Genomic DNA, 18,702 nt, shown 5'->3' with positions numbered 1-18,702 from the left:
CCATCCAACATATGTGGAATAGAGTTCCGCTTAAACCGGTGCTAGGGGGCGTGAGAGGTGTTGCACATTTCATTACCTCTCATAAACAGACTCAATCAAACCTAGCCTGCTATTATTCTTCTTGGTTGCATTCTTTGCTTCCAAGGATCTTTTTACAGATTTTATTCGTAATGTGGTATAACTTTATCATTTAAATAAGAAACGTAAAAAAATTGCCTAGTGCCATAGCAACGTACATTTGTTAAGTTCTCTTTCAAATCACAGTTGACATTCTTTGCTTCAATACTACAAAAAGACCTCCTGGCAGGGAGTGAAACTATTATGTTCTGGTCTCAAATGCCAGTGAGGTAAATGTATGCGTTTTATATTTATCAGCAAATTATCGCAATTTCTGAGTTGTTGAAATAATTAGAATAGATTGAAATCAATTACATGTTATACTAGATGTATCTATAACTCATATAGGAAACGTGTGTGATGATAAGATTTAGTGTCAATATGACACCAAGTTCCATATATTTTTCATATGCATGCAACGTACGTATAATAATATTTGCTCTGTAAATTTTAAATTTTACTCAAATTGATACCGTCACCCTGCCCTAACCAATGTACCGAATCAGCTGTGAAACCCCTCAAACTGTAGATCACAATATTCCTTTTAAAGATATATCTTCAATAATAGAGAGGGACAAACACACAAGTCACAGTAGTCCGTCCGGGATTAAAACAGGCTTGTAATGAGATTTGCACGGGTTTCCTACTATTGCATCTGTAAATATTAAATTCTATTCAAATTGATACCATCACCTTGCCCTAACCAATGAGCCGAATCGGCGGTTAAATCCCTCAAATTGTAGATCACAATATTAATTTTAAAGATATAACTACGACTAAAGAGAGGGACTAACACATAAGTCACAGTAGCCCGGGACTAAAACAGGCTTGTAATGCGATTAGCACGCGGTTCCTTCCTGCGTTGAGTCGTATACGGATGCGTTTTGTGAATGCTGAAAGAAAACATCCATTACCATATATTTTCATATGCATGGAACGTACGTATAATAACATTTGCTCTATAAATATTAAATTTTACTCAAATTGATACCGTCACCCTATCCTCACCAATGAACGGAATCGGCGGTGAAACCCCCCAAATTGTAGATCACAATATTACTTTCAAAGATATTTCTAGACAAACACACAAGTCACAGCAATCCCGGGATTAAAACAGGCTTGTAATGCGATTTGCACGCGGTTTCCTACTATTTTCTCTATACATATTACATTGACTTGAATTGATGCCGTCACCCTACCCTTACCAATGAACCGAATTATATGAGTGATATGGTCGTGTCAGGGGTAGGAGGAAGGGGGGCTTCCGGTTTGTTAAAAAACAGACATGAACTGTTAATATCTTACTTGAATAAGAAGTAAAAGTCTGTAGCATACATTTTTCAATCCATATGCCGTCCGATAGAAAGCTCCTACCCTCAAAAATGTGTGACATTTCAGCCTCAATTTGCCATTTTTCTTGTAGCTTTTAAAAGATAGAGGTAAACGGCCACTTACATTATGTACCCAGTCATAAGCTTTTTTTCAGAAATGAACACAATACCTGTCAATCGATTACATGTTTTAGTATTTTTAACTGTGGGAGATATATTTGACAACTGGCTGTTCAGATGAAGCTTATGTTGATAGTGGTAATAATGTCATCACGTTTACTTTTGCATTAGACAGATTTTTCGCAAAATACATACTAAAACTCAAACCTTTGAGCAAAGGAACCTGTAATAATGTAAGTTCTGCGTTAAAAATATCTGTTCCCTTTCAGTTTAATCAGCTAAGAAACACAGATGTATATGTAGATTACTGGCACAGCAGCATTTTGAAACATACCAGCGATATTCTTTATGGCTTTAAATTTCTGTCAAGTGAAACGTAACACTGATTCTATACGATGTTCAGTAATTCTAATAAGGCATAGAAAATTGTTTGTTTCCGGTATCCCGACCCACCCTAAAATTTTGACCCGACCCTTAATGTTTTTATGGCGTTTGATATTTTTGTTTTCAACTGCACTTTTTATGATTTAGTTTAAACAATATTTTATTCAACAAATAGCAGGTAATTTCAATATATATATATAGTAGAGAGAATTTATACGAACTAAATCACCACCACATATATCTAGTTTAAAAGGAAAACAAAGTATATGCCGTGCAATTGCGATACTCGAAACACAGCTTTTCATAATTTTGTCTGTGGAGTTTGTAAACATTTATAATTCATCACGTGTTGCAACAGAATATTAAACGTTCTATAGATTTTCACCATCCATTCATCACAATTGAGCGGACATTATGCATCGGCACTGGGTTTCGGTGAAAATACCGCAATGGACAAAATACACCACCGTTTTCATTTTTTTTCTCTACTAGTCTCAGCTGTAGTGCAATATATTCCATGCTATATATTATGAAGGGCTTTAGTGACTGCAAATTGTTTTTTTTTTTTTTTTTTTTTTTTTTTTTTTCATTTAACGTGTTATATGAAAACAATAGAGCGGTACATAAGAAGCAAAACTGAGATAAAGGGTTCTCGTTAAAGCCGCCAATAATAATATTGAATACTATCCGACTAGAGATACCTGACAGTGGCGTCATGTTGTGTTTACTTTCCAATGTTTACCTTATATTGTACAGGATTATCATTATGTTTCTTTACCTATAGCCTGCATGGATACGTAGCCCAGAGGAGAACGGCGCTGTTGTAGTAACCGAAAAGTACCGAGTTCGAATCCTGTCGGCGGAACTTTTTTCCCGCACCATATTTTCTTATTCAACTATATAGTTATCTTGATTTTCTAGTGCTTCACGAATTATGCGTACAGAATAAATTGTGTAGAAAATTTTCGTCATTTCACTCCGCGTAAAATGCTAAAATGGCTATGAACACGTTTTTAACTGTAACGAGCCTTTGGAGAATAACGAGAAAGCAATATCTATTCTAAAACACAATGGACTGACGGTGAGACAGGCATATGTTGCATTAACATTTGGTATACTTCATAATAAAATAAACGATTGATAATTAAAAAAAAACTAACAAGAAAAACATATAAAACAACATTTTTCCAAATCAAGGAAAGCAAATGTAACTGGTCTTTCAAACAATATAATTTTGCTACAAAAAATACATAAAATATACCTCGCCTACCACTGGTTTCGAACTTACATTGCCTGCGTGACAAATAGCCAACACATCCACTGGGCCATACTTTACTTAGCGTTTCTCATACGATAAGAAAATATTTCTGTCTATTATAAGTATACATCCGTTTGGGGATATACCGTGGTTATTTATAGTTTGTTGACAAAATGACGTCACTGTCAAAAATTGTCGGTGTATTAGTACTAATAAACTTTGATAATGTGGCAGTTGAGTTCAATTAGTCCAGGGGTGTTCAAAGCTAATCCGTCATAGATGTATTGTAAAGCAAATATTGGATTTACCTGTAATGGAAAATAAACAGTGTCGATTGTATTGAGGTCAACTGCCACATTATCAAAGTTTATTAGTGCTTACGTACAGTTCGTTTTCGTAAACATCGTGTTTGTAAACATTAAAGACTGCGTTTTGTAACCTTAACCCAGGGTTCCATATTTTAGTGTGTCTTGTATAAGAAACACGTGAGCTCAAGCTAAAACAAAACATAAAAGTAGAAAGGTCATTTTGCAAGTAGAGAAATTTTGGGTTTGAAAACATGTAAACACGTATGACCTAGTAATCGAACTGTAGTATTTGTACGAGTTATCTATTGTTGTGTTATTACTTGATGCGAAAATAGTATATTAAGGTCAGACAGTAAGCATAGGAGTATCTGAGTATAGGATATATAGAAAATATGTTAAGTTTTAATAAAGATCATATATATGATCTGAATTGTATTTGCGACGAGTGAGATTATTGTATTTCAAACCTGAAAGTTTACTGGCAAACAAAATGTCTTTTTTATCATAAATTGCTTTTGCGTACAATTAACACTTGAGTAGTATTTATTGGACTTGGTTTTTACCAATATTCCATCGCTATGCGTCTGTTTTGTGAGTGATGCTGTCATGTAAAAGGATTCTAAGATTAGTTTTCAATGTACTTTATTAGGTTACACATAGATATACAGAATTTGAACTAATATCGTGTTTAGCATTTTTTCACTCCGCAGTAATCCCATCTTTTATGTGGATCCGTTGTGTAACACCAGGGGGCGCCGAATCGAGAAGGATCACGGCAGAAGTTTCGAGCCGCAGTGACACTCACGTCTGGATACTTAGTCGGATCCGTCATACCATGTCCATGAGGGGATTGTGAATCCCACCTTTGACAAGTGATACCGCCACGAGTGGTTCGACGAGTTCCTTTATACAGGTATCCAGCTCCAGCTTTATAGCAGCCTATGTTTGCTGAAATTATCCAAATGAAATTCTATATTTGTGTCAAGAGAAAAGGTTACCTAAAAAGTTACTTAATATAAGTTTGCCGTCAAAGGTTATGAAATCAGTATTATCAAATTATCAGTTTTCTTTAAAAAAAATACTTTTCATTCTGTACAGACTTTGGGCATGAAAGCTGTTGATGCCTACATTTGAACGTTTTATCTGTTTGGTTCAAGTGTAAATAATGTTTAAGTTGTTGCACTAATAATAGGGATGCTCGATCGAGAGTTCCGGAAGTTCTACTGGAATTCAAATCTGTAACTATTTTACTGTGCCGAAAATGGTATCGTTACTTGATATAATTTGCATATAAATACTATGAGTTGTTCGATATATAAACCAGGCTATCCAAGTACGTTATATTTAAAATAGATAAAGTGTGACAGTTTCTACAAATGGTACTTTAGGATATTTCCCATGTATGTATATTATTTATTTAGTCCACTAATTTTCTTCTGTTCTTCTTGAACATAGGACCAACACGAAGGGTCTCTATCGTGTTTGGTCTGCGGTTGCCGCATTGGCCTCATACTGGAGATCCTTATACGACGCAGCTTAATTTCCAAAGTTAATGTCAATTTGGTCTTCGGCCAGCCGAGCTTATGAGTGCAATATTGGGTCCATGCTTAAGTTTGGTAAGCAAAGTTTGCGAAGAATGCCTAACCCACCGCCACACAAGCTTTGTGAGTTTCATTCCGAACATTTACAAACGATATTATGTTTAGATAACTCCCCGGCTTTCTATCACTAGCCTTTATGTAACAGTAACACCTTAGTAAAGGACCCTGAAATGGGGGAATAGCAAAGTCGGCTACTGGAAAGCAAGGTACAAAACGAAAATTAGATCTTAAAACTTTAGAAACAAAATATAACGCCATCATAGAATTCTTGTAATTATAATAATGTTTTTATTAGTGTTCTTTTTTCGTTTGAAAATAAATAATGAAAAATATTTCAGCGTTCGTTTTTTATTTATCATCCGTATCATACACACATTTTGGTAAAATATGACAATATATTGTGATGTGAGGTTTGTAACACATCATGCTCTCGAATTCCCAAATTCATAATGGCCGCCATTTGGATGGCTCGAACAACGGAAAACTCGAACTAATTTCCACGGGACCCTCGAGTTTGAGCCATCGAAGTTCGACTGTATTCATAATAAAGCAATACATACGTATAGGTGCACAAACGGGTTCATTACCCGTCCAAGTTCCTTGAACGCAACGCCTTGTAGAGTCGCCTCCCGTAGGGGCATAATCGGCAATGCATGTATATGTAGCCGTAGCCCCGTGCGATGTGGCAGGGGTTGTCACTGTTCCATCCTTGATACTTGGCAATGAGTCACAGTCTTGATATAAAGTAAGGCAATACAGGTAAAAAGAAAAATACAGGGTTTCCGTAATATATCAACCGAGCGCTTGTAGTTATTATGATTTTAAAAATAATCTGACTACATTGATTTTGAAACGTCAGATACTGGCAGTTGTTTTCGGAAATGATTTGTTTACAAATATCATGCTGACTACCTTGTATGTTTTGTGACTCTGAATATTTATATTCACTAAACAACAGTGTACGTCAGTTGTTTAATAACAAGTAAGTAATACTTCGCATTCATTCATGTATCTAAATAATACGGACGGGCGCATATACCTAAACGGCGAACCTCAATATACACCTTGAACATTTCTTCAGTCTCATTACCATCATTCCCCCTAAAAGTTTTAAAAACGCTATCTGGACGAAATACCAAACATGAGTTATCCGTATGTCCTCCTATTGGTTGCTTAAATATACTTACGGCATGGGTTACTGCTGCATGTAGTGAATAGAAAAACGAATCACCTTCGCAATGTTTTCCAGCTGGTGACGGGCGTGGGTTGGTGCATGTTCGTGATCGAGCTTTAATTCCTCCTCCACATGTAACACTACATGTATTCCATGTACCCCACGTTGCCCATCCACCATCTACACAGCACGTGCGTTAAAGGACATATTTCAAGTATTACAAATTTCTTCTAAAAGATATTTTTCTGTACCTGCGGCTTCGGGTCAATACGCCATATTCATTGTAACAGGTATTTATCAACATTTTACTTTTATTATTATCATCACAGTATCTTTATCATTATTATATCACATTTTTAAATGTACTTTTTTCACACATGCATAGATATAAATTACAAAGTGCTTTGCGGAATATATTCCAAACACTTTCAAACATCAACAAAGAATGTTATAGTAATTAACTTATTATTATTGACAAGAATACAAGAATAAAAAATATAGATATAAAAAGGGAAAAAGTATATACCTAAACATAAAAGACATATAGGTAAAAATATTGTTTTACTCTTAAAAAATGATAATTTTGCAAATTATTTCAAATTCTAACACGATCCGCAGCAATTGCTATATAAACATATAACGAAATCGCCAATACATGCATCTACGATAAAATATGGTTTGCTGTTATATTTCACCCCCTACGATTTTGACCTACTTCTACTTCTGTTCCATTACATATGAATTATTTCAGAGCCAGACGGTTGAAAACAACATTTAAAAAACATAATTATGATAAATACTGACTTATGTGTAGGACCGTAAAACACATTTTGATCTCTACGAGCGAATTCAATTAGCTCGATTATGATGTCAAAAATGTATGACATAAAGAATGATGTGACGTCATGTAAATGTTAAGCTTGTAATCAACTAACCTATTTTGATTATTCTGTTCATAAATAATTTGCGAGCTGTTAGATAGTTTATAAATACTTCTTAAAATTCTAATAAAAAAGGAACAAATATCTATACGTTCCATTGGCTATGCAACACTTTCTAACCAAGGGGGAAAATTGTAACTGAATATATGATCCGAATGACGCATTACGCTGAAAATGTAGTGCTGTAAAATGCGAATTATTTGCGTTATTAGAATCGAAACAATAAAGCTGCGAACTCGTGATTTAACTATTACGCATCCAAACTCCTGCCCATATTTTATTAACTGATAAAATATAGGAACAGATTTATTATTTCTTAAATGAAAATGAGGTTAAATAGACTTATATACATTGTGATTGATCAGCACCGTTATCGTTTACTTCTAGATAGGAAAAAAGAGAGTTCAGTAGTTCTATCGATATGATGCATTTTATGCTACTGACAATCAATAATTAGCAGTACGCAGTGTAAGTAGCAGAGGCTCGCGTACAGCCTTAATTCAAGGACGAAAGGAAGGTTATCATAGTCTGATTGCTAATACATACCTGTACATGAACCAGGCATGCATAGTCTATCATCCATTCCATCACCGAAACAATGGTCACCATACCTTTCTGGAAAGGGGTTTGAACACGTTCGGTGCCTCCTTTGAATCCCCGCGTCACAGGTGACTGAACACAATTCCCACGGCCCCCAGACACTCCAGCCTCCATGAACTATATAAGTTTACAATACAAATAATTGTTTCCCCTCCGCGCAGTTAAGTATTTTTACAGCTTTACTACAAATAGCACAATTGTTTATCAGTATAAATGATATAGAAACAGTCTTCCTTTTCAAAACTTATATCAACATATATTTTGCACGTTCAGAATGATTTCTTTTTCCGATATGGATATCACACCAATTCACAATGAAATTATGGAGCAAGAGTAGCTTTCATGTGTTGATATATGACAAAATGCAGTACTATTAACATTTCATAATGATAGTCAGGCCCCGTGTTCACAAAACATTTTCAGTCTCAGCTGAGTTTGTTATTGAAACTTTATTTGTCATTTATATTTAAATAACATGTTTAAAACTAAATTTTAAGTTAATAGCTACGTTCAAGTGACTTTTCAGTATTTATGGTTAGTCTCAATTGGAATTTAACCTTGAAGCTTTAGTAAAATTGATATCAAAATTTCAAACTCAAACTCAGCTGAGACCGAAACACGTTTTAAGAACACGGCGCCAGTTTAAAGGTGAATATCCAGAGAACACTTGCGAGATTTTCATTTATTTTTCATAGTTACCCGGACACAGTTTTCTGTAACAATTCGTATATTCTATGTCACTTCCAGTACAATTTAATCCGCCATGAGCTGGTGCTGGGTTTGTGCAGGTTCGTGTTCTTGTCTGTGTACCGTTTTCACAAGTTACATCACACGTAGACCACTGAGACCAATCAGCCCAGTTTCCGTCAACTTAATTAAGAGATAGGCTTTGTTATTACACCAGCTTGAAAATAGTTTCAATCTGGTATGATATGCGTTTTTTCGTTAATGTTGATTTCTAGTTTGATGGATTTTCAAACCTTTTTTTTCTTTTTTTCTTTGCAACGAAAGTGGAACAGTAGATTCATTAGGAACAGTAAAGAATGACATTACTTCAATTTTTAACTAAGTAAAGATACAAAATGTTATTGAAGAGTTTGAAGGCTGCATACAGTCGCGTTATTAAACATTCAAAGCATTTAATACTCGATGAAAACTGTAACATTTCGATTTGCTACATTGCTTTTTACATACAGACCTCGTTATATATATTAATTTTGTCGTTTGTTGGCTTTCATCTTAGTAAGACAGATTTAAGAAATATTAATAAATATCTAAGAGAGAGTTTTACAGTGTGTTTTGTTAATGTCTGTCGCGAGAGCAGTTGTTTTGCATGTTTTATTTCTCAGCAACTACATGATACATCAAATTCAAAAACGGTCATGTTCTATAATGGATATTTTGGAAAAAGATACTACAAATTCGAGATGGACTCAAATATACACCTACCTAATGAGCAGAGTCCACAGAACTTTGGACAAACGGATTTTGCATTGTGAATATCCTGGCATATGTTGAAGATTGAGTTCAACCAGGGACAATCCGCCTTTGCATCGTCAATACATGACGAAGCTGAAACAAGTAAAATGTAAACGTTAGGTGTGATATGAGCCACAACTTTAATAGATTGTAAGATAAATTATAGCAAATTAACCCGTACTAAATGTTAAAAAAGAATTGAATTTATTACATATTCTTTACATAAAATATTATTGTTGTTCTAACGGGGTAACATTTCATTACAGTTCTAACAAGATCACGTGACATCATTTTCTAAATATTTGCATGAATACAAACAAATGCATTGGTGAACAGCAGTGATTAATTTTGAACGATGAAGAAACAATGGTACTAACAATACATTTTGACTTTTGTGTAAATATAATTCATTTCTGCCAACCAGGTATTTTCCACTACCGTCCATGAACAGGCTCAATCAAACCGAGCCTGCAACATTTTCGTTTTTGTCATGTTGAGCGACCGGTGAAGTTTCCACTTTTTCTATTTCATGTACAAATCAAACAGACAGTCAAAGTGATCCTGCTTCATTTGGAATATGCATACCCGTTTTCTATTTTATATACTTCATTTCTGCCAGAACAATGTTAATTCAGCAACAGGTATATAAATGCCAAAGATCAACATGTAGCAATCAATAAATGCTAAAAAAATGTGTCTGAAAGCTACATTATAAACAACAATCTCCACCAGAAACAAAACAATGCGTCATATAACTGCAACAGTCGTTTGAATAGTCTTACCATACCGTATTTAAGGAGGTAGGTTACCTTCATATTTGTATGTGCGCATGTCCAACCGGAAGCTAACGTGACGATTTACGACGACGTTTACGACAAATTAAATGTGTTTGTATATTCATTCTCCTGAAAACAAATCATGAACCTGCCTCCGATCTGATACTTTATGGTTTAATAATGCAGAAATAATGAATCAATTGTCGCAGAAACGCTTCAAAACAATGTTGCCTTAAAATGACGTCATTACGTCATGACGTTACGTGTCAGTTACCGCGCAAAATTAATAGCTTTTATCTTGAAAGTACGTAATTCTGTGCATTTTCTTTATTTTAACTATCTTCAAATAACAAATATTTGCTGAAATATTTGTTATGAATCTTAAGCTCGGAATAATCATCAATATTTTGCTTCTTTTATGTAGTTATATTGAAACGTTATGCGGATTGTAAGAAAATGGATGATGGTAACCAATGTTATTTGGAATATAGTTGGATGAAAGGTTACTTGTAACGGCCATTTTCAAACAAGAGCCATGTCAGACATGGCTAATCCCCCCACCGGGCATATCATAATTGAAGGATGTGGTCCGCATCAGGGGTTTTAAGATGTGGAAGAAAGAATAAGTCAGTAGTGAGGTGGTTTACTGCTAAATTTTATTAATTTTCATGAAGAGTATAGCTATGATGTTTTTCTATATGGCTACTGTAAAAAGAAGGAATGGAAAGCTAACAGGGAACAAGAGTGCCAGAATGTCACAATATATGCCCGTCAAAGCAAATTTCTTTACTCTAGCAGCTGTATTTGCAAATGGAATGTTAATTTTGTGGTTGTTTAGTAATCATTTAAGTCTTTTGTTTTTTAAAGTCCACAAAAAAACTCCTTACTAGGTAGAGATACCTTATATATAATAAAACTAATAAAATACACCTAAAACTGGAGAGTAACATCTATGCTGTACCACAGAAAAGTGGTCTTGTTTTTTCCCTAGGGTCAATTATACAAATGTTACAATATAAGTTATTTATAGTAACAACTAAGGGAAGTTAATCTTTAAAAAAAAAAAAAAAAAAAAAAAAAAAAAAATTGCAAGTCCACACAAAAATCTTTATCAGGAAGAGACTGGTCAAAATACACCTCAAAATTGGATTTAGCATGTTTGTTGTACTACAGAAAAGTGGTCTTGATTTTTCCCTACGACAAGTAATGAAAAAGTTACAATAAAAGCTATTTAAAGTAACAACAAAGGGAAGTAATTCTAAAGAAGGGAACTGCGCATGACACTTCGTCTCATGATGGTGTATAATTGTGCCAAGTTACATCAAAATCCCTCTATGCATGAAGAAGAAATGCTTCGGACAAAGTCATTCTTGTATCTGACCTTTGGCCTCTAAGTGTGACCTTGACCTTAGACCTAGTGACCTGGATCTTGCGCATGACACTCCGTCTCGTGGTGGTGAACATTTGTGCCAAGTTATATCAACATCCCTCAATGCATGAAGAAGAAATGCTCCGGACAAGGTTTTTATTCTTGTATCCTTTGACCTCTAAGTGTGACCTTGACCTTAGACCTAGGGACCTGGTTCTTGCGTATGACACTCCGCCTCGTGGTGGTAAACATTTGTGCCAAGATATATCAAAATCCCTCCATGCATGAAGAAGATATGCTCCGGACAAATTTTTTTAAGAAAATATGATAAAGGGGAATAACTCAAAAAATAGGCAAGGTAGAGTTATTGTTCTTGCACACTGCACTTCCTCCCAATGTGTTCTATCAGTGTATGAAGTTTGAAGAAAATCCCTCCAGTACTTTTGGGGTTATGCTCCGGACAAAATGTTTTAAGAAAATATGATAAAGGGGAATAACTCAAAAAATAGGCAAGGTAGAGTTATTGTTCTTGCACACTGCACTTCCTCCCAGTGTGTTCTATCAGTGTATGAAGTTTGAAGAAAATCCCTCCAGTACTTTTGGAGTTACGCTCCGGACAAAATGTTTTAAGAAAATAAGATAAAGGGGAATAACTCAAAAAATAGGCAAGGTAGAGTTATTGTTCTTGCACACTGCACTTCCTCCCAATGTGTTCTATCAGTGTATGAAGTTTGAAGAAAATCCCTCAAGTACTTTTGGAGTTATGGTCCGGACAAAGATCGTTGCGGACGCACGGACGGACGGACGGACGGACGGACGCACGGACGGAGAGCATTTCTAATATCCCCTTCACCTTTGGTGGGGGGATAAATAAAAAATCTAGCAGTTTGATTTGTTATACCTATTTTTCAGGTTCCGTTGATAATTTGTTACTTATATACTAAAAATAAGATCTAAAACTGTTCAAATTTCAGTAGAAAAATGTGGTTCCTTAAATTTAATTGATGTTACCATGGAAACGAAGCCCGTGACCTATGTATCTAAATGTAAAATTCAAAAGCGTTGACACTGGTCTATTAAAGAAACACAACTTCGGCTTTTTATTTTCATTTCAACAATATCCATTAGAATAATATCAGCATGCTGAAAGATTTTTCCATGAAAAATGCCAGGCGAGGGGTACTGCCGTATGTATTCTAAGCTGTGAAATTTGTTTGAATCAATGCAAATAACAAGAAAATATAACTTACGCTAGAAATAATATGTTTTAAAGCTACATTAACTAGAAAGATAATCTTATTCAATATTTTTTTATAAGAAATTACGACAAAAAGCAAGATATAAACTATTTTAAACTTCTCTGTTGCCATGGTTACTGTAAACTTTAAGAAAAATAGGGTACCATGTAAAGTGCATGGTATTTTGCTTATAATATTTCCCAAATATTCCATGTTAGTCATTAACAGAATGCCACTAAAGCCGTCGAAAACCCCTATTTTTAAACATAATTGTTTAAAAATGAGAGAAAATGCGTTACCATGGAAACACGAGCCCCGCGACATATGCGTTTAAAGCTTATATTAGAAAGCTAACGTGCATACTAGTAAAATTATCAATTATGCAGACTTCTACGGATATCAATGAAACTAAAATACACTGAAAAGTGTTAAATATCCGTATTTTCCTTCTTCTTTTAATATGAAATACCTATAGAGGGTCATGTTCTTCAGACCTAGATAAAAATTGAATTTGAAGGGACAGAGACAAACGAAATTGAGATTGTAGCAGGTAAAACTTCATATTACACGAAATACAAACAAATGCTGTGGTTAAACTAACTTGAATTTACCCTTGTAACAAGGTAACCTACCTCCTTAAGTACGTTAGTAATTAAATTTTCATAGTGGTAGTCATTTAAATGTAATGTTAGAATTAAAAGAACTGATTACTTTGTTTTCTGGTTTTCATGCATGATATACTAGTAAGATATGCAAATTTGATATAAAGTTATTACGTTATTACATTTTCACATGAGTTTGCAACTTTTGAACATGCTTAAATACCAGGCAAAAGTCATTCCTGTTAAAGTTTCTACGAAAAGTACCTACGTTTTAAATGTTCACATAGGTGTTTGTTACAGTTATCGGTGCTGCAACATTCGTGACAGTCTTGAGTTTGACGGTCTATGAGGTCTCGTCCAATAAGTTCACCTACTGCACTAGAAGGAGAACCACAAATCTAAAAAGTACATAAAAATACCTTTTGCTATTTGTAACGGATACATATGTATGTTATTAAGGGATTTAGTTTAACTGGTACGTATTTACTTTATGTCGATTCTACAGAATGTTTTCACTCTCGAATTGTTCCGGTGCCGTATAATGTTAGTTTTGTTTAGTTTAAAGTCACAATGGTCGTCATATGGAGAAAGACCCCATATTTCCCCTTCTGGAATAATTTCAGGCATGGATTACACCAGTCCTGGATAGAATCTTCAGCTTCATTATTTCCTCACTTAAAGACACAAATAGGGTTCGAACCTACAGACTGAGGTGATGTGCATGCGAATCTAAAAGGTCTTAGGTTAGCGATCTAAAATAGAAAAGGTGGAAACTCCACAGGTCGCTCAACACAACAAAAACGAAAATGTTGCAGGCTCGGTTTGATTGAGCCTGTTCATGGACGGTAGTTAAAACCACGCGGCCTTGGGTGGCACCTTTTGCCTTTTGTCAACATTTGAATAAACAAGGAAACAGGACAAACAACGGATTATATAGAAAATAGCATCCGAATTTTTTACACTGCATACAATTGTTACAGTTGATTGCACTATTTAAATCTGAAGAATATGAGATTATGATAACAACCATGCGTTTACATTGTTCAACACTAACAATCTAGCAAAACATGCTAGAATAAGAAACAATATCATTAGGGTTTTCATTATGTCATTGTCATTTCACACGATATTTGCAAAGAATAAATGCCTAATTACCTGATTATTAATGCAACCTAGAGTGTACTGTGGTGAATTCCCTTTCTGTTTTAAATTCATATAGCACGACTGAAATATGAAAAATTAGTATCTTCATACAGAACAAAATGGTAGGTCAAATGTCATATCTCGAACAATTTTATTTCGAATATGTAGATGCACGCAACTTCGGTAATTTAAACTAAAAGGTCGGTGACCATCATTTTTTTAAATTGTGCTTAATTGTATTTCATTTTAAAGTTATTAATCTACCTCTTGGAATGAGTCAATCTGCTTACTCCTACAATAATTCTCTTCTAATGATCTAGAATGAAATGTTTACATAAAAGATGAACTTATTAATAACTTAACTTTAATATGTCACTTTTTGTGTACATTGTGCACCATGCAATATAATTTTGTCATACCTGACCGTTTTGGCATTGGGTAGTGTTGAAACAGTCATTTACATCACCACTAGTGATGGAACAATTGTAACATTCAAGAGTCTCTGAAATTACCATTTGCACGATATGACAGTACAAAACAATTTATTGCGCTGAAACTTTTCGAAAATAAAGCATTTAATTTCCTCGATCGACTAGATTTTGAAAAGCATTTATTTTGCCAATAATAAGCCGATCGGCAAATTTACCATTGTTAATTTATATCCTCCATACGTCACGACTGTTGCAAACACGAAACGCTATATCATTCAAGCGGACTTCTGAAAAGGTAAACGTAAAGTTTTATGTAAATCGACGAAAGCTCAACCCCGCTTTGAATGGATGGAACAACTTATTTCAAGCCGAGCCCGTGACAGATGCCATCTCACTTTCAAAGGCTCCCCAAAATCCAGTCTAGTTTGATATTGCTGAAAACAGTACCAATTAAAGTTAATCACCAAGCACTGAACAGTTAGGATATCAGCCGCGACCAGGAATCGAACCCGGACCGCTGGCGTTGTAGTCAGACCTGCTAGCACCTGCGCCATTGATTTCCTTATCAAGACGTATTGAAAATAACGGCAAATCTAGCTATCTTACTCTCATCCCCAAATAACGATACAGTTGTACACCTGAAAGGCTGCCGATTTAAAGCAAGTCTTTCGAAGCAGTATTTTATACTGTTCATTTTTTTTTAAGTCAGATAGTTCATTATATAAGTAAGTGGCAATAGCGACATCAAAGTCGTGAAACCATTTTCTAAATTCTAAAATAGTAACTTACCAATACGTTGAAAATAGAGAAACGCAAAAAGACCCAGCATATCTGAAGATAAGCCATCAATTCATTAAAATAGCAGGGAAAACAAAATATACATTTTCCTTTTTTCTCTCTCTCTCTAATATTTTAATGTTTGGTAAAATGCATGCGGATAAAAGAAAAGTAAGACCAAAATCTTGCTTTTTAATGTCATTGATTTATATCTGATAAATAATTCATTTTTTAGGTCGGGGACATAGGTATATCATGCATCCCCAACCATTAACATACTCATCGGTACCAAACTGTTTGGCAGAACCATCCTTACACTTTTTAAGACTTGACTTCCATCTTATCTTTTCCTGTGTTACTTTTAACAAATATTGACATAATATGTATTTATGTACATTGTATGTACTTTATTTTCATTTTTAAATAAATATGCTTAAACTAAATTTATGGAAATGAAAATAATTCTATGAAAAGATTCTCTTGAACTGCATATGATTTCACTGTTTCCATGGCAACCGTTCAGTGTTTTGAAATGGTAAGTGTATGGACGATCAGTTTATCATAATTTATCTAAGTTGGTTTTGGTGATTAAAAGGAAAAAATAGTACAATGGAACACAGAAAACGACGTCCCTTTATTTGCAATATTTAATGTTAATAAACTCATTTGCATATTCATGAAAATATTAAAGATAATGTTAATGCAAAATGTTGTTCAAAAATACAAGTTTCAAATAAATTTAAATGTAACTAGGTTGGTACAGGTCTTATTTTTACCACCAGAACTGACTAAATCATCGATACGGCTGTCATACCCAAGAACGAACGGTTACCGTGAAAATAGTGAAATCATATAATTTAAAGATTTTTTTTCACGTAAACATTTTTGTAATCTACAAACAGCTTTGCAATTACAGAACTTAAAAATAGAAACTCTTATTAACTTTAAAGAAACACATGTTACTTACAATGCACATCCATTGCCCAATCTTGTCTTAACTTAAGATAAATGTTATCATAAGATTTTTTCCTTTATATAACTGTGACCGTCGTACCTGTTTACGATTTTCTAAATATGTACTATTTGAAGACGTGCGAAAAAGGATGTTTATGTCATGAGAACCTTATCTCCAGTTTGGATGGTAAACAGCTCATCTAGTAGCATGACGAAAATTGTAATACATTCGGTCGAAGAACAAGAGAACCAAGATGACCCTTTATCACTAACCTGGATTTCAAAACTTAATAAGAAAATCCTTTTGAAGCCTAGGACACAGGCAAACAGAATAGTAACAGACTCGGTTTGATTGAGTTTGTTCATGAGAGGTTCATGAAATGCACAACACCCCCTCATCCCCCTAACACCGGCTGAATTTGATTAATTATCGTAAGACGGAACGTACTCTATTTTAGTGGAGTCATACACGTATACAAAATAATATTGAAAGCCAGCCTGCAGATAAAACATATCTTCAAAGTATTCCATATAGCTGTACAAGAACAAAAAACTGGCACTGCTGTTATGAAAGAGAAAAGCTAAATTCGTTCAATTTAAAAAAAAAATGATATGAAGATGTATTCATATTAAGAATAAGTAGTGAAAAGGTTTCAATGCTATCATAATGATTACATTGCGCACGGGTCATAATATCGACTAGTTTAGAGCATACAATATCGAAATCTTGGCCAAATCGAAATATTTGCAATTTTGTGTGTACCTTCCAGTTTATGTTGTTTTTACCCTTCATGTTCTTCATTACAAAGATAACATATTTTTGGATATTTAAAAACAGTTTTCATTTAATACGATCATAGGACAATATAATTTATGTTCATGTGTTGATATTCCTTTACCACTGTTTGCCACAATTTAGTATACTACGAATCTTCTGTAAGAACAATTCGCTCTCTTCCCTGTCATCAATAATATTCCTCTCTAACCCATTAAATCAATTTATTATAGATACACTAAGCAATGAGGGAATGCCTTGCTTTGACATGGTTCTCTCCCATATTTCCAAACAAAAAGGCTAATATGTAGCAATTCAAAATGAAGTAGAAAGATTAAGCTATTCTCATGGTACTATTTTGACACGATTTTATGCATCTAGATTCTGTTATGATAACAAAATATGTAACACTTATTACCTTCAAACAGGTTCAACTCTCTCATCAGTGCTTTAAATGAGCCAGACATTTTTGTGTTGTGTGGCAGTCCCATAAACTACCAAAGCGTATCACAAGTGTTCTCTAAATTGTCAGAAAGAAAGGAGTTACACATGAATAAATTATGTTTAGGTCACCCATTACTTTCTCACTAAATTAAAATTGAAATAATTTAAGAATGGGTTAATTTTGTATAAATACACTTAATATAAAGATCATTTTTAAAAAAAAAATAACAGACTGCCAATTTTCATGCAGTTGCATTCATAAAAAAAATGAATCATTTAAAACACTTCACAAAGTTGTGAATTTCTTTTCTGAGAAAAAGATGAAAATGTATTATATTAATTTTATTTTAAGCTCCTTCTGCATCAAAGACTTAACCCCTCTATGTTTTTGCCTACAAATCGGACTACTTCATTCTTCAATTCATTCCCTGTATTAATAGGCCGACATTTTGAACATTATTATTCACAAATAATTAGGCCTCTCTCACACGCACGAACGCACGCACGCGCGCGCGCACACGCACACACACACACATACACACACATGAGAAATACGCTTTTTCATTGTAAAATTGTGTTTTTGCATTTACACAGTTCGATACGTTTTGGGACTAATTAGTCTTCAAATAATATTTACGATCATTGCTTGCAGATTGTGGAACAACGAACGTGACAATGTTTTGTCATATACTTGCAAACAGTATAAATATTAAGTTTTGTTCATGATAATATTGTTTCCAATATAGGGAAGAACTAAGTGCTCGTCTGCTAACTCGTAGATGGTTGTTATCGAGTTGTTCTAAATTGCGTTGTAAAATATTCCGCTTAAACTACAAACAAAATTATACTGGCACGCATTGAAGACATACAAGTACTTATC

At 34.3% G+C, this 18,702-nt stretch overlaps 1 protein-coding gene and 1 long non-coding RNA gene across 2 annotated transcripts; both read right to left on the bottom strand.

Annotated features, from left to right (window-relative positions):
- Positions 1 to 5,749: 5,749 nt before the first annotated feature.
- LOC128553574 (uncharacterized) lies at positions 5,750 to 8,722 on the bottom strand. Its single transcript, XR_008369378.1, has 4 exons — positions 8,534 to 8,722; positions 7,781 to 7,951; positions 6,307 to 6,473; positions 5,750 to 5,853 (listed from the first exon to the last, which is right to left on the bottom strand). It is a non-coding gene; the product is annotated as an uncharacterized LOC128553574 (long non-coding RNA).
- A 526-nt stretch (positions 8,723 to 9,248) lies between these two features.
- On the bottom strand, positions 9,249 to 15,156 carry LOC128553575 (uncharacterized). The gene is made up of 4 exons (XM_053534753.1): positions 14,861 to 15,156; positions 14,454 to 14,522; positions 13,567 to 13,696; positions 9,249 to 9,406 (listed from the first exon to the last, which is right to left on the bottom strand). The coding sequence occupies exons 1-4, from the start codon at positions 14,954 to 14,956 to the stop codon at positions 9,249 to 9,251; spliced, it is 453 nt and encodes a 150-aa protein (XP_053390728.1). The 5' UTR covers positions 14,957 to 15,156.
- Between the last annotated feature and the right edge of the window lie 3,546 nt (positions 15,157 to 18,702).

Source organism: Mercenaria mercenaria, unplaced genomic scaffold, assembly GCF_021730395.1.
Source record: "Mercenaria mercenaria strain notata unplaced genomic scaffold, MADL_Memer_1 contig_3987, whole genome shotgun sequence".
Classification (NCBI taxonomy): Eukaryota; Metazoa; Mollusca; class Bivalvia; order Venerida; family Veneridae; genus Mercenaria; species Mercenaria mercenaria.
Note: the sequence above shows the minus strand (reverse complement) of the source record. Positions and strands in the feature narration are given on the sequence as shown.

What these genes read in the sequence shown, in the direction of transcription:
- LOC128553575 (XM_053534753.1), bottom strand. Translation starts at nt 14,956, where the DNA reads ATGGTAATTTCAGAGACTCTTGAATGTTACAATTGTTCCATCACTAGT. An exon ending in TAGGTTGCATTAATAATCAG is followed by an intron (nt 13,697 to 14,453) that starts GTAATTAGGCAT and finishes TGTACTTTTTAG; the next exon opens with ATTTGTGGTTCTCCTTCTAG. An exon ending in CCTATGTGAACATTTAAAAC is followed by an intron (nt 9,407 to 13,566) that starts GTAGGTACTTTT and finishes TACTTGTTTCAG; the next exon opens with CTTCGTCATGTATTGACGAT.